At 53.3% G+C, this 22169-nt stretch overlaps 1 protein-coding gene across 4 annotated transcripts in view; it reads right to left on the minus strand.

Annotated features, from left to right (window-relative positions):
- Positions 1 to 5398: 5398 nt before the first annotated feature.
- Positions 5399 to 22169, minus strand: part of KCNK3 (potassium two pore domain channel subfamily K member 3) — a 37631-nt gene continuing 20860 nt past the window's right edge. For all 4 annotated transcript variants that reach the window (XM_082357050.1, XM_082357049.1, XM_082357051.1 and 1 more), the window contains one exon: positions 5399 to 8660. In XM_082357050.1, the coding sequence (XP_082213176.1) occupies positions 7750 to 8660 (911 nt within the window). In that variant the 3' untranslated portion in view covers positions 5399 to 7749. The remainder of the gene's footprint in view (positions 8661 to 22169) is intronic.

A 22169-nucleotide genomic window follows, 5' to 3' on the forward strand; every position in this document is an offset into this window, starting at 1 on the left:
CCAGGGAAGTCCCTCCATTGCCTTTTTAATTCCTCTCCCCAGCCTGAGACTGTGGAAGGGCCAGGAATAGAAGGAGGGGGCTGGGGAGAAGAGCATGCCTCCTCTCCTTTCTAAGTCCCTTCGGCTGAAGGATGGTCTATTCTGGGAACAGGGAGAATATGAGCATCAAAATGGATCTGAGATTAAAGTTTTAAACTGGACTAGACTGGACTGGACTTCCTTATACCCAAGAGTGACCACAAAGCTCTGGGATTAGCCCCAGCTGATGTTTAAGAGGCAGGAATGGGAGACTCAAGCTAGTGTTGCTAAAGGCCATGAAGGGAGGAAAAACAAAGCCATTTCTCCCTTGGGGTCCACCAGGTTCAGACAGTACAATAATCCTGTTGCAGGAGCCTGAGGGCCATGGGGCTTTCAGCTGCCAGTAATGGAAAACCGATCTGGGTCTTACACTTTTTGTCTCCTGTGACGAGACGGCCTGAGGTCAGGGGTTCCAGGGACCGCTCACTGTCACAGTGACAAATAAGCTCTCCATCTTCTCCTTCTGCCATCCCCACTGTGTCCATGATGTCTTCTCTCATGGCTGTCACTATTCCAGGCATCAAAGTAGAGTGGCATTTCCTCCCTTGTGATTTCTTTTAGGAAAGCCTCTCCTAGTAGCCCCCAGCAGACTTCTCTGAAGAGCCCATTAACCAGAATGGAACACACTCGTACTAATTCAGTCTTTGGAAAGCTGCTTGAGGTCACAGTGATTGGCTTATTTCCTGGAACAGGCGTTGAGGAAGGGTGAGCACCTGAGGAATGTTTCCCTCTGCCATCAAGGCAGAAGGGCGCAAGGATGCCTCTCGATTAGGTAACCAGTGGTGTCTGTCACAGTGGTTCACACGACAAGCTCCGGGAGAGTTTTGGTGCGCTGAAAGCTCATATGTCAGATGTGCTCTTAGGCTGCATTAATAGGAGCATCCAGAGCAAGGGAGGGGATGGTCATCACCTCTGTGCGGCTGGACCACACATGACGGATCAAACTCCTGGGGAAGAAGTAACCTGAAGCTCTTCCAGAGAAGGGCTGGTGAGAGGTCTAGATGTACTGTTTATGGAGGTGTGGCTGAAAGAATAGGACATTTAACCTGGAGAAGACTGGGAGGTACCTGTCCAAGTGGGGAGCCATCTTGAATCCTTTAGAGCAATGCCCCAAACAGAGGGAATTACTTCCTGTGGCTCCAGAAGGCACAGCCAGAACTGGAAACAGTTCTTGTCTCAGTAGAAAGAATATGGTCAATGTCTCCATATGGTCATTAGAGCTGCTTTTCAGTGAATGAAGGGGCGGCCTCAGAGAGCAAGGGTCCTGTAAACCGAGGCTGTATGGCCTGGTAGGGAAGATGTTGAGGTAATTCTTGTTTTGTGGGGAGGCTGGACTAGATGTATTCCAGGCACGGGTGTGCACCAGAAAGGGCCTGAGCATTAGAGCCAGAGGGTCCTGGGTGCGGCTTTGCCACTTACTATCTGTGTGACCTTGGGCAAGTCACTTAACCTCTCTGAGTCTTACCGTTCTCATCTACCAAAATGAGGGTAACAGCACCTGCCTCACAGGGTGGTTGTGAGATTTGTAAAGTCTGTGGCACATAGTAGGTGCTCAATAATGAACATACCCTTGATTCTCGGGCATGTCCTTTATCTTTGGAGAGAGGCTGGCACAGTACCTTCTGGCAGCCAAAAGTTTCCTTAGAAGTTTTGGTGGCCTGAAATAAGGGCAGAATGAGAGTTTTTACGACAAAGGTGAGGACAAAGCACAACACAGCCCAGGCCAGGCTCCCTGCCCCAGCAGCACCCTCAGTCTCCCCAGTTGGACCTGTGCAATCTGGAAGGACAGTACCTCTCAAACCCTGACGCTGGGTCCAGAACAAGCCCAGGGCTGTTGGTCTTCTTCCTACCACTCTGATCCCGTAGTCAGACCAGAATACTCTGTAGTCAGGGAGGACCTGTTCACGTGTTCCCTCTTCAGGGAACAAGAACTGTGGAAGAGTGTTGACTTAGGGACTTGGCCTGGGTCAAAGTCACGACCTTCTCCCAGGGATCCTGTGGCCCTTCCAGCTAAAGGGCGGGGGTTGTTATTAAGGGCATTGTGCAGCCCTTAATCCAAAGTCCATGGCTCTGGACAGAGTTTGCTCAGGGCTCATGGTGAAGTGGGTAAAATGTTCATGACTCCTTGTCTCCTTCTGCTAATAGGTTCTGTGAGTCACATCCACCTGGGCCTCGCCAACCCATGGGAACCAGCCTGGCACACTGTGGGGGACACTTGGGGCCCAGAGGTACTGGGGCAGGCACACAGAGAGCCGTGGCCCAGCACAAACATCAACAATATGGAAGTGAATGTGGAACAGTGCCGGCTCTCAGGACTTTGAGTCTTTCTTTAGTTCTGTCATCTGTAAAATGGGAGCGTTAATTCTCACCTAAATCACAGAGTTGTCCAACGAGCCAAGGAGAGAATGACGTGAGAGGGCTTTGTAAATGGAAAACGTCCTTAGCGTGGATGTTCGGGGAGTTCACGGCCAGAGAAGACCACGGAGAAGATCATGTCAATTCCATCACAGCCCCCGTCCTAAGGGGTGGCACTACCCACAAGGCCCTCCCCTGCAGCTGGGTGAATGAGGGGTGGGGGTATGAGTCTCCTGGTGTGTGTCCAGATGTAGATGTGGGAAATTTCCAGCATGAGAGTGAGAGTGACTCAACCTCAGAGACTAGCAGCTTTCATCTGAAATCAGAGTCAGAGAAGGCTGGGCCCCTACTCTGTGTGGGTGTGTGAGGAGGGAGCGTGGAAAGCGAGGCTATCTGGATACCTGGCTACACCGCTATCTTGCCTCTTGACCTTGAGCATCTCACTTCCTCTCTCTGAACCAAAATCCCTTCCTCTGAGAAAGAGGAGCTGGACCAGAAATCTAGAGGAGTGTGTGTGTGTGTGTGTGTGTGTGTGTGTGATTCTTTGCAAACTTTGACCAAGGTGATGGCAGTGCCTTAGGCTATTGTTCCAGCATCACTGGGCAAGAGGAGGGGACCGTGTCCACTACAGACTGGGCTGTTCAAAGGCCCCTAGGGAAATGAAGTCTCAGCCTTCTAGGCTGAATCCAGCTGCGGGAGTGAGAGGGGGGCTTAAGCTTCATGCTACTCAGTGCAGACGGTGAGGTGTGCCCTGGGGTGGGCTGTTGCTTTTTCCTCTGACAGTGTGTCTGTTCTGAAGTTCTTCCCTGGCCCTAGACATCCCTTCCCTGCCCCTGGCTTCCTGAGATAAGTTGTAGTGAAGCTAAAAGAAAGAAAGAGCTAAATGGTCCTATCTATGGGAGTGCGAGGACTTGAGATGGAACAGAATTTTTGGCTCCATCAGGATCTGTCATCTTTGAAGGGAGACATTTTAAGGTTATAGCCTCCCCACTCACCAAGATTCTGAATAAGAAATGACACGTCCTAAACAGCTCTGCGACTTCCACCAAACTTTTGCTGAAGACGTGGACCACCTGGGGACAGGACGCAGTGAGGCGGCTGAGAGCTTACGCTTCGGAGCCATCGGGCCTGGGCTCAAATCCCAACTCTGCCACCAGCCCACTGCCTGATCTTGGCAAGTGAGCTACTCCGAGCCTTGGTTTGAGCTGACGTATAATAGGGAATAAAATATGTATTTCATAATGTCACGGCCTTCAGTTACAGCAGGACTTATAAGTTAAGCTCCTTTTAGAATTTATTGAGGGGGTAGGATCAAACTTCTCTCTTCATCAGACAGATTTCACTAGATCAGCATTTCCCAAAGCGTGCTCTGTGGGACCCGGGGTGTGAGGAGATGTCATGCAAACAGAAGGGTGGGTGCTGGGAGTGATTTTGGGCAATGCTGTGAGTTTAAGCACAGGTAAACAGTTGTGTCTGCCGCTGGGCTTTTCAGAACCTTCACTGAGCTAAGATGTCTCGGGAAGCTTCACACTTGAGCGATGTGTGCAGTGTTGCCCCAGATTCATCTGACCAAGGAACCCTTTTCCCCACAAGGTAAACCATGGGACACATTTTGGGAAGAGTTCCATTGCAGACCTTTTTCTCTCTTAGCTCCCAGGAAGCTTCTGTTTCCATTTGAGGCTGGCACAGAGGAACCACATCAGTCAGAGTCTTGGTATATTTATACCCCACCCCGCTCTGGGGTGCTGGTTTTCTATTTTTGTTTTGCTGTACGTATATTTTTTTTAGTGCAGGATGCCTCAGAGGCTGTGTGGAAGTGAGGAGGGTGGGGATGGCATCACCTGGAGATAAAGAGCCCACGGTAGGACCGAGGGCAATTCTGAGCCATTAGGAGCGATGGGCAGGGGCTGGGGTGCAGGTCACTGCTGCCACGATTCTGATCACCCCTCGGAAGACTGGGATGACTGCAGCCCCTTGGGGAATTCCTTCGAATTCTGATTATTTCACCCTAGGCAATGAAGAAAGGAGGGCAAGTGTCAGCAAGTTTAGGTCCTGTAGGAACTGCTTAGGAAAGTCAAAGCAATATTGGATTGGTTACTGCTGACCTCAAAAATGACATTGTTTAACTTAGCTCTTCTAAGAAAGACAGAGGCAGATAGGCCGTGGGCAGGAAGCCCTGGCTTTTGATGCGGTAGTTTTAGGTGCGGTGAGCCAATGGGAGCTCAGGGCCGGTTGTGCCGTGGCCACCCCAAGGGCTGAAGGCCAAGCAGTGTGTCCCAGGGGCCTGCCTGCAGCTGCAAGGAGCAGCCAGGAGCGCTGTCACACAAGGCTTGGCTGTGTCCTGCCTCCTGCAGGTGCCACCACTTCTTTCTTCGACCCCTGGATCCCCAGTAAATAGGTCTCTCTCTGTATTTTTCAACTGACCTATGTGGGTAGGTGGGAGGACTGGGATAAAGCAGCCTTACCCACACTGCCTTTATTTCTCTAGTGTATTTCAATCTGCAGGGAGCAAACCATTAGTGGGGAGAGAAATCAATTTAGTGGGTTGTGACTGGCATTTTATAACATGAACTAGAATAGAAAGTATTAGAATGCATTGGCTGTAGTAGGGGTTAAGCACTGTTTCATGAAAGAAAGACAGACAGGGAGATAGGCATGGGTTGTGGTGTCAAAGGCCACCGCGGATTGTACTCAGTGACATCTGGAAGCCACTGGCTAGCTGATGCCAGGCGCTGGCACCACTTCAGGATGCATCTGCTTCCGGGTCTGTCCTGGGCTCTGGGGCCCAGTCCCAGGCTGAGTCGTCCCTCCACACCCAGAGGAAAATGTACCTGGAAGAGAGGTGCCCGCGATGTATCTCACCCCTGAGCTGCGTCTGCTGGGTGTGTCCTCAGACCCCAGCGGGGGAGTGGCCACTCCCTGGCGGTGCCAGGGCTACACGATGACAGAGGCGGCTGAGCCTGAGCCTGGTCTCCATGGACAGCATTTATTAGGCGCCATTCTCAGTGTGAAGACAGATAGGCAGGAGGGGCTGGCGGGGGGCCGTGGCAGCTGCGGCCTGTGGGGTCCAGGGGCTGCCCGGGGTGAGGGTGTGGGCGCGGGGGCGTGTCACCCACACGTATTGCATATTCTGTGGCAGTGTGCCCAGGCATAAGGCATTGGGGAAGCAGAAAGGCTGCCTTCAGTGGGAGGGGGTGAGGGAGAAGCAACACCGGCCTTCCAGCTCCCTAGGAAAGACCTGGCCGGAGACCGAGCAGTCTGCCGTGCTCCGCGAGGGCCATTCGGCCTCCTTCCCCACCATCTCCCCACAACTTTGGTTGCGGCTCCCTTGGGACTGACGGGATGGGACCCCTCGAGGGCAGGGTCGCACACAGGACAGAGGCACCCCAACATAAACACAGAGGGCAGCCCCGGGTCCTGGGCCCTGCTCTCTGTGGCACCTGGGCAACCAGCTCCTCCACACTGAGACGGGACTCACACACAGGCCAGGCCAGACTTCTTCCCTCCCAGGGGTGCCCAGAGGCCGGAGCGCAGGGTCTGGGTGGGGCTAAGGCTGATCACCCTGGGGGCCTCCACTACAGCTTCCCTGAATGCCAGGGCTGGCCTTGCTCAGCAGTGTTAAGGAGCTGACACGGGAACAGTAAAGGGGGCAGTCTGGAGGGGGAGAGGCCCCTCACCCATCCCTTGATGCTGTCCTGAGTCACGGTCCCAGCTCTAGCTCTGGGTCCTGACCGTGGAGCCTAGGGTCTCACCTCCAACTGCTGCTCTCTACCTGGGCTGCTGGGTTGCAGGTGGGGTAGGCAGGGGGTACACCTGGGAGGAGCGTTCCTTGCTGCAGCTATGGCTTATCTCTAGCTACTTGGGACACAGGCACCAACACTGGTTGTGGGGTCAGGGTTCATGTCCCAGGAGGATATGCCTGCCAGCTCTCTAGGCTGCTCTGCCCAATTCCCCAACTCCTAGAGCTCCAGCTCCTGGCCTTTCTGCTGTCAGCCCCAGCTCTGCTTATCTGGCCCTAAGGACTCCCCTGTTTGTAAGTAGGAAGTTCAGAGACTGAGTGGTCCTACCCTGCTTCAGCAGCCCACTCAGAGCCCTGCCTCGTGGGCAAGCAGAGGAGCGGCTGAGCCCAGCACTGGCTCAGTCCTGGGCTCTGGTTCTGGTCTAAGGCCCAGTTGCCCACACAATGCCAGGGTGTGCAGGCTGGGAACTTTGCTTTCAAAGAGTGGGAAGAGGAGTCGAAAGAAAGAGCACTTAGGCTCAGAACAAACAGCCTGGGTTCTTGCTCCCCTTTGCCTTTTGCTACTTGTGTCACCTTGGGCAAGTCGTGTCACTTGTCTGGGTCTCAGTGTCAACTGTAAAATGGGGATGAGAACTCCTGCCCTGATCACCTAACTGGGGTGTGGTGAGAATCAAACGAGTGGGTAGTCAGGACAGGGTTTTCAAACTCATTTCACGGATCTAAGAGTCGGTTATTAGCAGCAGCGGCCAGTGATGGCAAGGAGGAAGTTTTCTGTTTGATTTCAAGGGCAGTGTCTGGAAGGCTGGACTCCCTCCGGCCCCACCTGAGGACGTGACTGGAGGCCAGTTAGCTCTCACTTACCAAGGGGACCACCCTGCAGACTGTTGGGCTCCTGCCTCCCCCTTCCCTTCTCCACCCCTTCTGCAGCCTGCCTGTCCTTGCTTCCATCTGCCTGCCCTCTGGGGACTAGCTTTAGGGACTGCTGGGTTTCCATTTCCTCCATAACTGCGAAGCCATGCAAAACAACACAAAAGGTAGTGGGAGACTGGGAGACACAGCTGGGGATGAGGAAGGGGAGTGGGACTGAGTGGGGTGACCTCGACAAAGACACCCTGACTTTTGGAGCCAAGGGAAGGTGGGAGACCTGGCAGGACAGAGGTATAAATAGAGATGCAAACTTACACGGAACACGAAGTTCCCTCCGTAAGGGACAGGGGGAGGGGGTGATGGTCTGGTTACCAGCAGGGCCTCTGCGAACTGGGGAGCTCCTTATTTTTCCAAAGGGATGGGAGGCTCCCGGCTTCTGCCTTCCCTCCCCGACCCCCCCCCCCCCCAGGTTTCACATTTCTCGGAATTTGCAGGGCGCAGATGCGGGCTCCAGGGGGTCCTCAGAGCCCCGGCTCCTGCCGGCTGGTGCAAGCAGGCACAGTCGGAGATGGGGGGCGGGGGGAGGGTGGTGAGGGGTGTAGGGGCGCCAAAGGCGGCTGGGGCGGTCTCTTCGCCGACCCCGCTGCTCCTCCGGGCAGGAGCCCCCCGCCCCGCCCGCGCTCCCAGGTGCTCCAGGCCCCGCAAGGCGTTCACACGGAGCTCCTGCGCTTCATGAGGCTGCGGAAGGTGGACAGGCTGTGCAGGCCCGTGGACACGGAGCTGATGGCGGAGCGCTGCGCCCCGCTGCACAGGCAGCGGTGCGAGGGCGTGTCACTGTAGCGGCCGCCCCCTCCCGGCGACGAGTGGCTCTGCTCGACGCACGTGTCGGACGTGGAGAGGTCCCGCGGGATGATCATGGGGATGGAGTACTGCAGCTTCTCGCGGCTCTTGTACCAGAGGCACGAGCACATAGACTGGAAGTGCAGCACCTCGGCGTAGACGTTGCGGAAGCCGCCGCCGCCGCCTGCCGCAGCCGTGGACGAGGCGGTGTCCGTAGTGTGCGCGCTGCCGCCCGCGCCGCCGGCGCCGCCGCCCGCCTGCCCGTTGCGCGTGAGCAGCGCGCGGTGCTCGGCGTCGCGCTTCTCGTCCTCGGCGTTCATGGTCATGAAGCGCAGCACCACGAGGTTGAGGAAGGCGCCGATGACCGTGAGGCCCGTGAGGATGTAGACGAAGCTGAAGGCCACGTACTGCGGCTGCGTCTGCAGCGCCTGGTCCTTCTGCAGCGCCACGTAGTCGCCGAAGCCGATAGTGGTGAGCGTGATGAAGCAGTAGTAGTAGGCCTGGAAGAAGGTCCAGTGCTCGTAGTAGGAGAAGGCCGCGGCGCCGATGCACAGGGTGCTAATGCACGAGAAGAAGCCGATGAGCACCATGTTGGCCATGGACACGTCCGCGCGCCGCATGCCCAGCCCCCTCTTGGCGCGGTGCAGCAGGTACTTGACGAAGGTGTTGATGCGCTCGCCCAGGCTCTGGAACATGACCAGCGTGAGCGGGATGCCCAGCAGCGCGTAGAACATGCAGAACACCTTGCCGCCGTCGGTGCTGGGCGCTGCGTGGCCGTAGCCTGGGGGAAAAAGGGGAAGAGGAGAGAAAACACGTGCTTTGGGGCTGCCCTTCCAGAAACCTGCCTCCCTTCCCCCTACTCTCCCCTCTCCTTCCCCAACCTCGCAGAGTCTGGCCTCTTTTTCCTTTGGCCGAAGAGAAGACGACTCACAGTTATGGGTGCATCCTTTAGTTCCTTGCTGATGGTTTCTCACTTACTGTCATGACCACTCCAGGGGTTAGGTAGGAAGGAAAGAGGAAGCAGGGAGGGTTAAGTGACTTTTCCGGGGTCACACTGTATGGAGGCAGAGCAACCTGCGTTTGAATTAGAGTCTGTTTGGCTTCAAAGACCCGACCATTTTCTCTACCCAGAATAGGAGCTGACTCGTGCTGCTGTTGGGAACTTAGTCTAGAGGCAGCGTGGATAGCATGAAACGGTACTGGCAAGTCAGTTGGGAGACCTGGATTCTAGTTTAGTGTCTGTGGGCTTTGGACTTGTTCCTTGTCCTCTCTGGGCCTCGGTTTCCTTGACTATAAGGGGTGGAGGTTGGACTGAATGAGTCCTGCATCCTGTGATTCAGTGTGAAGGGAGGAACCCTGGGGGTCCTTGATGACTTCCTTGCTTCCAGCCAAAGCTTATGGGGGTAGTTCGCCCCTGGGGCCCACCAGTCTCCCAGAGGCAGCTGGCCCACCCGTGTCAGAGGAGGAGAAAGGAGACAGTGCCCTCCCCCCATGAATTAGTGCTCCAGAGTCCTCATCAAACCCTCTGTGGGGCCCTGGGGTCATCCTCTATGCCTGGCCCCAATGTAGGTTCTCTCCTCATGGGGATGCGGCATTGCCTTTGTCAAAGCAAGGGCCCTGGTTGTCCTTCCAGGTGTTACTATCACCAGTCAGACAGTCTCAACCCTATCACGCCCTACCATGCCCCTCAGCCCTCACCCAGCCAGGAGCCAGGCAGAGGCAAAGCCTCCCTCTGAGCCAACCATCACATGGCCTAAGTCAAGAGTTCTGCCTGGAGACCTAGAGGGGAAAGGACCCTAGATGGGAACTCAGAAGCCGTAGGCACAAGTTCTGGCCCTGTCACTAGTGGCTGTGTGGCCTTGGGAAAATTACTCCCCCTCTCTGAGCATGTTTCCTCATTTGTAAAATGATGTCTGCTGGTCCTGGCCCTGCTTCCTTCACTGAGCTATTAAGATATTTATTACTTTTATTAACAGGATTATTATAATAAAGTAATGCTTTCCATTTTTCCCACCTTTTTAAGCCTTATCAAAACTTAACCAAGGGCTTCCCTGGTGGCACAGTGGTTAAGAATCTGCCTGCCAATGCAGGGGACACGGGTTCGAGCCCTGTTCCAGGAAGATACCACATGCCGTGGAGCAGTTAAGCCTGTGCACCACCACTACTGAGCCTGCGCTCTAGAGCCCATGAGCCACAACTACTGAGCCCGCATGCCACAACTACTGAAGCCCAAGCACCTAGAGCCCATGCTCCGCAACAAGAGAAGCCACCACAATGAGAAGCCCGAGCACTGCAACGAAGAGTAGCCCCTGCTCGCCGCAACTAGAGAAAGCCTGCGCCCAGCAACAAAGACCCAATGCAGCCAAAAATAAAACAAATTTTAAAAAATTAAAAAAACCAAAAAACTTAAAAATGCTGCTGCTTCTCTGCAGCCATCCTGGATTGCTCACAGCTGGAAGTGATCCCTGTGTTGAGTGGCACTGAGAATGTTCGGCTTTGAAGTCCAGGGCCAGTACTACCACCATCCCCTACTCTGTCACTCAGGTCCCCCAACTGTAAATACATATGTACAGCTAAATACTAGCTTGGGGTGGGTGGGGGTGGGCACTGCTGGACTTTGTCATATTCCTCCCACCCCCACCCCATTGCCAGCCATGACCATGGGCTATGCCCAAAATATGTTTGATGAATTGATGGCAAGGCAGGATACCGTCTGCTTTGGTATGGGATCTGAATTCAAATCCTGACTCTGCCATGGACTGTGTGTTTTTTTTAAAAAAAAAAAAACCTCTCTGAGCCTTAGTTTCCACATCTGTAAAATGGGGCTAATAAGTAGCGCCTGCATCACAGGACTTTTGGGGAGAAATAAGTGAGATAATGTGTATAACACTTAGCACAGAGTCTGGTACATATCAAGCGCTCAGTAACAGCTCAGTGACAGCTCACAATGAAGTGCCAGGTTTCCCTCACATTTCCAAGAGATCACCTGGGCTGGCAGACAGCTCATTTCCAGTAAACTTCGCATCTCTGTCGGCCTAAAGCCATGTGAATCTTAAAGCTCAGGGAGGTCGGGGGACTGCTGCTGGGGTGTGTGAGGCTGTGGGCCGCCCTTAGAATGGGCTCCCCTGCTCCCTGACCGTGGCATCTAGCTGGTGACTGTGTCACACTTTGCCAGGGGCCTGGATAGCTGAGCTCTTGAGCTGCCATGCCTGGCCCGTCTGCACCCCAGCAGGGTGAGAACAGATTGTGCCCGCCAGCTCGGCCACAGCAGCCAGACCACAACTCACCTCGACAGCTGGGCAGGCTCTGAGCCAGAGCAGCTCCCCATCCTGCCCTTCCCTGTCCCCCAGGCTGGCGCAGCATAGGACGTGGGGGAGGGAACAGCATTGTGGCCACGGCTGAATAGGGATGGGAGGCATGGATCAGCCCCAGCTTGACCACAGGCTGGCTGTGTGACATTGGGCACACCATTGCACCTCACCTGTGTCTGTTCATAAGCTGTGATTGCTCCTGGTCCACCATCCTTTAGGAAAACCCAGTGCCTGCCAGCCTGGCAGCCTCACTACCCGCTGTGGGCTGCCGACAGAGTCCCCCGGCCCCAAGTCTCATGCTCTGCCACGGCCACTGTCCTGTCCAGTGTTGCCCCACCTTTGGGGTCAGGTGCCCTCCAGGGCCCACCCTCACTTCCTACCACACGCTGAGGCTGCAGATCTTATCCTTCAGATACATTTTTAACTTTAATTCTCAAAAACTTCCTACAAGGTCATTATTATGACTATCTCCACTTTATAGTTGGAATAATGAAAGCTGGAGAAGCCTCGTGAGTTGGCCAAGGCCACTAGACTTTCTGACTCATCGCTCATTCTGATGCCTCAGAGCCAATTTATCACCCAGGAAGGCGATCAGGATGGGAAACTGAGACCCGAGAGGAGAGCAGTCCATGTGGAGCATCGTCCTCAGGCACTGCCCTGAGCTGGATGGGGCAGAAATGGCAACAGGGGTGCAATGCCAAGGCATTCAGATGCTTCTCCAAGCATCGGGCCTAGGGTCAGCATGCCCCCGCCCCTTCTCCTGTTCTATTGTCACTGGGTGAAAGGGCGAGGGAGCTGGGAGGACCTGCTGACGTGGGCACCCAGCTTGGAGGGGCGCCAGCAGGGGTGGAGCCACTCCCAGGGGGCCCTGGAACTTCTGGGAAGTAACTGGGAGTTTGGCAAGGCCTGTCTGCCTGCCAGCAGGCCTGCTGCCTGCCCAGTGCTCAGGCTTGGTTTTTACGAGGGAGAGGGGGCAAAGGGAGTCCCCGTTTTCTCCTTCCTGTCCAGCCCTGCGCATCTCAGGATGAGGGGCTCCATCTGTCCTTGTGTGTTGCTGACGTACACAGAGGCTACGCTCCGGGGCTGATTCTCTGAGGATCCTCCCTCATAATACCTGATGGATTGACCAGCCAGAACTCACGCCCTGACCCTGAGACTCTAGACCCTGCCTCTCAGAGAGCTGACTGGGGCTGTTGCTGTCCCCTCTTCTCCCAGCTACCCTTCCTGAATCCACCATATGCTCAGAGCCAGAAAGGTCCTTACTGACCATATGGCCCAGTCCTTATATTGTACAGATGAGGTGATGGAGGCCCAGAGAGGGAGAGTGACCTGATCAAGATCACACAGCTAATGAATGGAAGATCCAGGACTATAACCTGAGATATTTCATTCCAAACTCAATGCTCTGTCCTCTGCCCTCTGGCTCAGTATAACCGAGGTTGACCTGTTCATTCAACCAGAGCCCAGCAGCCCCTGCTTGGGAGCAATCCAGCTAAGAGATGGCCTAGAAACCTGGCTGGAGCATAGAATTTACCTGAGGAAGCCAAGTGGCTAGATTTAAAAATTATGTGACTGGACATAAATATTAATTATGAATATTTTGAGACAGCAGGAAAAATTAGGTGGGATGGGAACCCCGGGGCCTTAGTTCTTCTATTTTCCTCCCAACATCACCAAGGGCCTCAGAAACTGGCCACAGCTCTGTCTTCCAGGGAGATGCAGAGGGTTGGGGGCCATCCCTCCCTCTTACTGAACTTTTCCTCTCTGTGGACTATTTCCTTCTAGTCGAAGCACAAATAACCAGTCTGAGCCCTTGGTAATGGCCTTGGCTGGATTGGACTCAGCTGTCTGCTCCCATTGACCTCACGTGCCCGCCAGCTTGAGTGCCTGACCTCTTATCCCTGGCCTAGCTGGCCACAAAGTTAGAAAGCTGACCACAGCCTTGGGTGGAAGAAAGAGCTTGGGTCTAGAAGGCGGGAGATCTGGGGGTCTGACCTGGCCCTAACCATAACCAGCTTGTGCCTTGGGCAAGTCCCTTTTCCTCTCTGGGGCTCAATTTTCCTCATCTGTGACATGGAAAGACAGGACAAGATAAAAGGTTCCCACCTTTTCCCCCTGCTGTGGATGCCTTTTTTGTTTTTTTTTTGTTCACCCACACCCATTCATACAGTCTAAATTTTTAAATATTTTACATATGAAGTATAATATGTTGATCAGTACAGTGTAGCTACTACCTAGAATAGGCACTGCATAGATAATTGTGAAAAAATGAATTCTTTTCCCATCAAAATTAATTAGGAACACATTTGCCAGTCAGAACTTCTGATTAGCATGGGATCACTGATTCTGAGACTGAATTAAGTTATTATTATGCTTTTGAAATACTGAAAATGGATATTTCTATTTTCCACAGGGATCTCTGCAGTTTAGTGGTATAGGTGAGAGCAGACTCTGAAGTCAAACAGCTTTCAGCTTTGGCCAGGTTACTTAATCTTCTAAGCGCCTCAGTTTCCTCATCTGTAAAATGGGAATAATGATGCACTTACCTCATAGAGTGGCTCTGGGGATTTGATGAGTTAGTTGACTTAAAATGCTTAGGATGTTGGGATCAATAAATATTAATCATTAGTATGAATATTTTGGGGAACATCAAAATCAGATGGTCTTTAAAGTTCCTTTCAGCATTGACATTCTGAGATCAGTGTTTCCCAAAGGTAATTTCCTGGAATACCAATTTCATGGACTATTAATAACTGTTGGATGAGAAAAGTGTTGCTTGGTTAAATGAAATTGCAGGAATGCTGAATTCAACTGCATTTGTTGTCATTTGATTTAAGTGGAGCCTTTATCAGAGCCACACATGTGTTCAAGAGCAAGGTCAGTTGAAGTTGGGAGAATGTGCTTAAGTTTTCCTGCCTGTATGACCTTGGAACACTTCTCTCACAGTGCATATTGCTGGACAAGTGTTCCCTGGAGCACAGTTTGGGAAACGCTCCTCTGTAGCTACAAGAACTCTAAGGTCCTTCTTCCGGGTCTCTGACTTTGAGATTTTCTGGTGTCCCGTCTCTGGTTGGCCCAGCCCTTCTGTCGATTAGAAATACACAGCCCTTGGCAATGCCTAGCTGCAACCTGTTTCTTGGTTTCCCGCAGACCTAGTTATCTAATGTAAATATGGCCCTGGCCAGGCTAATGTTTGCCCTGAGAGAAGATGGATGAGGTGACCCGTGGCCAGAGGTACCCAAAGGCTGTGCACTCTGGACCAAGCTGGGCTGATGCAAAGCTGCACCTGGAGAGGGGGTGTGACCTCAGCGTGCTATCTGGGTCTGGTGGGGCAGCCGGAGAGGACTGGGGGCTTGAGGGAGACGGGGCAGCTCCAGGGGACTGGCTGTGACACATAGGCACCCCCAGAGGAGGCTGAGCTCTCCTGCTGGACCTGCAGAGGACACCTCAGAAAGGCCCACGGAGGACCCTGAGGCACAGACAGGGAGCCGCCCCCTTGATCTGGAGGTGGCAGCAGTGAGAAGCCAGGAAGTAGGACCGTAGGGCTCCGCAGGGACTTAATTGGTGTGTTAAAGGAGATGAGGCGGAAGGAAGCTGGCCCAGACCCTGGGAGGGAGGGAAGAAAGAGGCTGCCCAGCTTGGTGGAGATGGGGAGGGGAGCGCAGGCCCTCTCCTTCCATCCTGCAGGATCCAGCTCAGAACTTGCCTTTTCCAAGAACCTTGGAGCGCCTTCCCAAAGCTGGAGGGACCTCTCCCTCTGCCTCGCTCTCAGGCCTGGATTTGTGCAGAGGAGCTCTGCGGGGCTCTGAGCCCCCGGAGGGCCTGCAAGTCCCCTCAGTGTCCGGCACAGGCCGGGTGGGTGCAGCTGCTCAGATAACGCTGTTCAGCCCAGACAGCCCAGAAGTATGAGATGTGGATGAGAGAAACCTCCCCTAGACACCCAGCAGTCGGCGGCAGCGGGGGTGGGGTGGGGAATAGGAGGAGGGCCCTTTGTGACTCATAGCTCCTGCCCTCCCGGTGGCCCCCAGGACCCTGCAAAATGAAATCAGCCTCAGGGCCCAGAAGGAATCCCCTGCTGTCCAGGGCCCTGGCCAAGGCCTGAGCTAGGCCTGGGAAACCACTGGGGCCTGAAGGACCTGGGTTGGCAGGAGGGACCAGTGTGCAGAACTGGGTCTGGAGCTTGTCCCCCTCCAGGCCAGAGCGCCTGGGAAGGACAGCTCGGAGGCACAGCCCCGCCCACCTCGGCCCTGCCCCGGCCCTGCCCCTCTCCACATCCTCTCTTCCCATCCTCCCGGCTCCTCTTCCGGCTCTTGTCCCCACTCCCCACCATGGTCGTCCCCCTCCCCCTGCCTTCCTCCCCCTCCCCCTGCCTTCCTCCAGAGCTTCCCACGTGGCGGCCCACTGCCCTCTCCTCTGTCTCTCTTTTAGCTCTCTTCCATCCGCAGGTGCCCCTATGACTCCGGTTCAGGGTTCTCTGATGTAGGACAGCCCCCCTCCTCTGCCCTCCCCAGGCCCACATGGGATTAGGGGGAGCTGAGGGGGGTGGTGCTGGTGTCATGGAAAATCCCCGCGGCAGCCAAGGTCAGTGTTTGCAGACACAGCCTGGCCTGGAGCCAGGCCTGCCTCCCTGGCCAGCTCCCTCTGGCCTATCCCAGAGGCTGGCTTTGCACAGGGGCCCTCGGAGGCACCCCGGGGCTGCTCTGGGTGCCTGGGGCCAGGGGCCGCGGGAGCCATCTATCCTGGAGTATGGGAGACTATGTAGTTCAACTCGCTCATTTTATAGATGGGTAAACTGAAGCCCAGAGAGGGGCAGGGACAGAGCCAGGACTGAAATCCAAGGCGTTCTGATCTAGCTCAGTCCTCGCTGCAGAGGGGAGCCCTCTGAAGTCTGTTCTGGTAGGACTAGGAATAGTGAAGGCTGTCGTAAACTTCCGGTAAATTAAGGGCTAGCTTGAGGTTGGGCTAGACTTGAGGTGGGTGATGGGGCCAGGGGAAGTAGACCCAGATGATCAAACCACAGTCCTTGACCTCAAAACGCTTTCCAAGTGAAAGGGAATCAGATGAAACGTCTCAGTGGAAGCACTTTGAAAACTTCAATGCCCCTCCCAAAGAAGAGGTTATTATTACACAAATTATTAAGATGTTGGCAAAGGTAGGAAATGTTTTAGGAAGAATTTAAGACAGGACCTGAGGGAGGGCTAGTGGTGGAGAGCTTCAGTTTGGATATCAGGAAGGGTTTCATGGAGGAGGTGGTATTTGCCCTGAGCTCTAACGGATGGGTGGGAAATGCAGGGTTCTGATGGAGGGGAGCTGTTGAAACAAAGACACAATGCTAGGAAGACAAGTGGCATGATAGGGGCAGAGAAAATTAACCTGAGGCCAATGGGCATGCTCACAAATGGGGGGTGGAGGGGGACAGGCAGACTCTCTCCAGAAGGCAGCTACACGATATGCCTCAAGAGCCTTGAAAATGTGTCTGCCCGTGACCCTGCAATGCCACTTCTAGGAATCTCTCCTGGGAAAATAACCAGAGATCGGAACAAAGATTTATGAACAAGGATGTTTATAGCAGCATTTTCATTGTGAAAAATTGCAAACAGTCCAAATGTTCACCCATAGGGTTTGGTTAAACATATTAAGGTATATTTATGTGGTGGAATATTGTGTAGCCATTAAAGTGCTGTTCTTAGGAGTCTCTTAATTACATAGAAAACCACCATCGAAGGTTAAATACAAATGGTAGGATACAACCCTTTATGTATAATGGGATCCCACAGTAAATATACAAATATGAAAAATGCAGCTATACACACACAGAGAAAGAGAAGCTGGAAGGAAATATACTAAAAAGCTCCTAAGAGTTTATCTTTGAATCATGGGCTCATGATTACTTTTAATTTTCTTTTATAGATTCTATAGTTTCTACAAAAATCTATTACATATAAAGAAATGAATATTATAAACCTAACAACAAAAGTTCTGGGTTATTTGGAGCAGAAAGTAGTGAAGGTTGGTATGGTGAGCAAGGGCTAAAATGGGAAGAGCTTGGAAGGGGAGGTGCAGGAATTCAAATCTTAACTTGAAGGCAGCGAGGAGCCATTGACAGCTCCTGAGTAGGGGAGGTACACGCCAAAGAGGTATGGAGATGGATTTTCCTGGCATCCCTATGTGTAGGGGTGGGGATGGCAGTGGGAGATGGCAGGCAGGAGGATGCATCAGGAGGCCCCTGCATGGTCCCATTGTCAAGTGCTCAGGCCTAAACTAGGTTCAGGAGGGGAGAGGGGAGGGGAGGAAGGGAGGAAAGAGGAGGAAAGGAAAGGAGAGGGGAGAAAGCAAAGAGTAGATACAGTGTGTGAGATGCTCTCGTATTTGTGGATTTAAACTGTAAGGCCCATGAGGGCAGAGATTTTTGTCTCTTTTGTTACTACCAGATTCCTCACACTTAGGAGTGCTTGGCACGTAACTAGCACTTAATAAATCTCTGCTGAATGAGTGAATCAAGGAAAGGAGTCATCAAAGATGAGCCTGAGGGTTGAATGGGATGGAGCCAGGGAGGATGGACAGAGCACGAGGCCCAGAACGGGCAGTGTCTCACACAACACAGGGCAGCAACACTGGGTGAACCCGGGAGAGTACTGACCCGGGGGCTGTGAGGTCTCTTCTAGCCCAGCCACTGCAGCAGGTGGCCATGGCCCAGGCCTGTGGCCTGTCTGTATCCTGTGACTAGCTGGATAGAACATGTGTGAGCTTAGAACTTGCAACAGATTGGATCTGGTGGGGTTTTAATTAAATGAATCCACCAGGGACAGTCTGGCATTGAGAAAGGAATTCTATAGCACAATTGAAAGTGGACTTGGCCACCTCAGCAGATGGCTGGGATGCCAGTCCCCCCACCCCCACCCTTGTGCTTCTTGAAAGGCTGTGTCTGTAAGTCTGGCATCTGGCTGGCCTGAGTCCTACACTTACACTCTCTGGCTCTTCCTGTTTTGCCCACGGAGGAGAAGCAGGCACATGTTGGCATCTCCTTGTCAGACTCCCCCAAAAGGGACTGAACTGCTCCCGGCAGGAAGCCTTGTTGGGTCATGGGGGCAACAGTGGCCAGCCTGGGTGTTCCCTGTTGGCTGCACCATGTGTCCTGGAGCTGAGCCTGCCCAGAGCCTGGCTGCCTGAAATTGCATCCTGCAGGCCGTGTTACATGGGGCGAGGCGGACCCCAGAGGGTAGGGTACGCATACACGGAGTTAAAGAACACCCAACCAGGAGTCGGGGGCCTGGATCCCATCCTAGTTCTGCCACTACCTTGCTGTAGGACAGGACTTGCTGAACTTTTTCCTGTAAATGGCCAGATAGCAAATATTTTAGGCTTGACAGACCTTATGGTCTCCTGCAACCACTCAGCTCTGCCATTGTCTCAAGAAAGCAGCCATAGACAATATGTAAATGAATGGGCATGGCTGTGTTCCAAAAAAACTTTATTTACAAAAGCAGGCGGTGGGCCAATTCAGCTCACAGGCTCTAGTTTGCTGAGCCTGCTGTAGGGTCTTGGTTAAGGCATGTCAGCTCCTGAGCCACTGTTTTCTTACCTATCAAATGGGAAGTTAGATTAGAAGGTTACTTCTTCTCAGACAAGTTATATTTTAGGATTTAATAAATTGCTAGCTCCCCCTGTTCCACATACCACGCACAGGCCCTGAGGATAGGGGTGAGTTCTGAGCAGGGTCTGGAGCCCAAACCTGCATGTGGAATTTGTATCCACAGCTCTTTGGAGGCATGGCTGCATTTTCCCATTTCTGAACACTGTTCATGCTCTTTTTTTTCTGCCTGATGGGCTTCTACTCCTCCATCAAATTCCATTTCACAAGTCACTGGCTCTGCGAAGCCTTCCTTGATCCCACCCACCTAAACAAATCAGTGCTCCTGGAGCCCTTTGTTCAGTCCACAAACATTCATCCATTCAACCAGCAGACGTTTTTTGAGTCCTTAATATATGTAGTGCTCTAAGTTCTAGAATAATAACTATTTCTGTGTTGCACTTAAGCAGCCCTTTGTCATTTACAAAGCAACTTCTATACATTCTATTGTTTGAGCTCCCACAGCAATCCTGTAGAGGAGGTATTTACTATTATTATTTTCTATTTTACGGGTGTGGAAACTGAGGCTCAGTGAGGTAAAGTGTTTTATCTCAGGCCATAAATGCTAGAATCAAACTTGAAATTCAAAGGCTCTTCTCTTTCCATTGTACTTGGTCGCCTCAGGACTCTCCAGGGCCGGATGGAAGTCAGAAGATCTGGGGTCTGCTTCCAGCTGTGCTGCTGTATGGTCACAGGTAAGTCCCTGCCTTTCTCTGGGCTTGGGGTTCCTCTTCTGGGAGGTGGAGGAGATGTTCTTGAGGTCCTGTGACATTCTAGGATTCTGGGCTTACAGAGGGGCCACGTTCCCTCCCCTACAAACAATGAAGAAAGCAGTCGTCTCGGTGGGACAGTTGGGTCCCCAAAGCAATGGCCCTGAGCCTCCAGGTGCGTGTTAGGCCCACAGATGCTGGGGCCCTTTGCAGAGCTGTTCTAATCAGCACTGAGCAGAGGCTGTGCATAGGGTGAGAACCCTAGGGCTGTCATGGGAAGGGGGAGGGTTGGAGATGGGCTGGTCCCGCTGAAGTAGAGGGGCAGCCAGAGCTGACTCTTCAGAGACAAAACTGTCCTCCCACCTCACCCCCCCAACAGCCTCCCAGCGCAGGAGGCCACAGAGGGTCAAGGAGGAGATGGCTGCACGTCCCTGCCTGAAGTCTTGTTGGTCCCCAGGTTCCCCCTTCTGACTGCTGAGCGCTAGAGGCCCCTAGCCCCACCCCCATCTAGCCCTAGGGACCAGTCTCTGGAGCCTTGAGCTTTTACTCCTTTTGGCTTCTTTAGCTGCTTCCTTCTTCCTTCTTCTTTCTTCCTCTTTCCTTCTTCCTTCTTTCCTTCTCCTTCCCTCCTCTTCCTGTTCCTCTTCCACCTCCTCCTCCTTTTCGTCTAATTTTGTCCTCTCAGTCTCCTTCTGGACTCTGAGGACAGGGATGGTGTCTTGTATTTCTCAGGAGCTCAGTGCCTGTCACCCAGTAGAGCTAATGGTAATGGTGGTAGTGGTGATGCAGTAGCAGCGGTAGTAATAGTAGTAGTAATAGTAGTAGTAATAGTAGTAGTAATAGTAGTAGTAATAGTAGTAAATCATAAAGCTCACATCTGTGGAGCATCTGTGTGCCAGGGACTGTACTCAGTGCTTTACATTATTTCATTTAATCTTCACAAAAACTTTATGGGGTAGATATTATCCCCACTTTCCCTATGAGAAAACCGAGGCACAGAAAGTTTCCCTAACTCATTCAAGACCACACAGCCAGTGAGTGGCTGAGTCAGGGTACAAATTCAGACCTGTTGCCTCGTGCAGCCTAACCAGTATTAGCTGATTAGATGCTGCATCTGGAAGGCAGGTGCCTTGGTTTTGAGCCGAGGAGACTGAGCTGAGTGGCTGGGTGACAAGGCCACACAGGTGTGTGGCAGAGCCAGGGCGAGTCCTGCTCTCTTTCTTCCACATCCCAGTGGCCTCCAGGGTCTCTGGGCTGGGGTCAGGGATCTGGGTCCATGGCCCATCTAAGTGAGACCTTCATGAATTGCTCTTCTTAAGGTTGTTCTGGAAAAGTCATGGCAGCTTGTTCCCTGTCTGTCAAGCATGTGCTTTCCCCAGCTATGATGCTTCCTCTTTCCAGCCCTTCTCCCAAGAGGCCAGATCCAAGAGTGTGCTGGGTCTCCCCAGAAGACGCCCTCCACCGGCTCCAGCCAGGCAGGAGGTGGTGGGAGAGCTCAGAGTCAGCCCTGGAAACAGCTAAGGGGGGGCATCTGGAGAGGCTGAGTGGGCAGGAGGGGCCCCAGGGAGGCTGCAGCACTTGGCTGGTCTCGAAAAATCAGCTGGAAAATCACCAAAGCAAAAATGGCTTCATTCCCTCTTAGCTGGCCTTGATTAATTAATTGAACAAATATTTCTTAAGCACCTACTACTTTGTGCCAGGCACCAAGCTGAGTGCTGGGAGAGGATGCGAAGACGGGGATGGCTGAGTCTTGACCTCTGGGAACAGAGACAAGCCAGTGGGCAGGTGAGAGAAGACTGTCCCTTAAGTGAAGAGTTATCCCCGGATGTGGGGAGTCTATGTCAAAGGGGCCCTTCTGTGATGGTGGGACTGCAGGCACCCAGAAGCCAGGAGTCCGAAGGCACAGCAATATTGCCAGTGCTCCTGCGGCTGAGAGCAGGGCCTCTGAAGTGCCCCTGGATATGGGGAAGCATTGTTCAGGGTGGTGTGAACCCCTGGCTGCTGCACAGAGCTGCTTGGCCCTGGTTGTCTCTAGAAATTGGATGAAGGTCAGTGTCTGAGGCCATACTCTCTCTCTCTTCCTCCTTCCTCCTTCTCCTCCTCTTTCATCTTCTCCTTCTTCTTCCTTTTCCGTCTTCTCCTCTTCTTTTCTTCCTCCTCCTCCTCCTTCTTCATCTTCTACCATTTACGTTTTTTTTTAAAGTATACTTTTAATTTTAGACCAATGTTAGATTTGCAGCGTTATTGTGAAGCCCTGCCTTCCTTTTCAAAACACTCGCAGCCTCTGGTGATGCGTTGCTGGCTGCTGTGTTCCCACCGCATCCCCACTGCCTTCTTCCTGTTCTGGGCCACAAGCATCCCCTTCTCTCAGCTCTGCACACAGCATCCATCTCTGCCACTCACTTGGCCTCTTGGCAGACGCTGCCTGGCATATTTACCCACCTCCTTATGCACAGTGATGCCTCTGTGAGCAAAGCTCCTTTCACTCAAGTCTGCCTGTGCAGAGTGGAGGTTGGGGGCGGCGGCCCGGGGTGAGGCTGGGCCCTGGACAAGGCTTTTGAGAGGCGGTCAGGGCCCAGGTCTGGTCCCCTGCGCGGGGACTCGCCTCCTGGCCTCCCCTCTGTGTGGCTGGGTCTGGG

Source organism: Balaenoptera borealis, assembly GCF_965194805.1.
Source record: "Balaenoptera borealis genome assembly, chromosome: 15".
Taxonomy (NCBI): domain Eukaryota; kingdom Metazoa; phylum Chordata; class Mammalia; order Artiodactyla; family Balaenopteridae; genus Balaenoptera; species Balaenoptera borealis.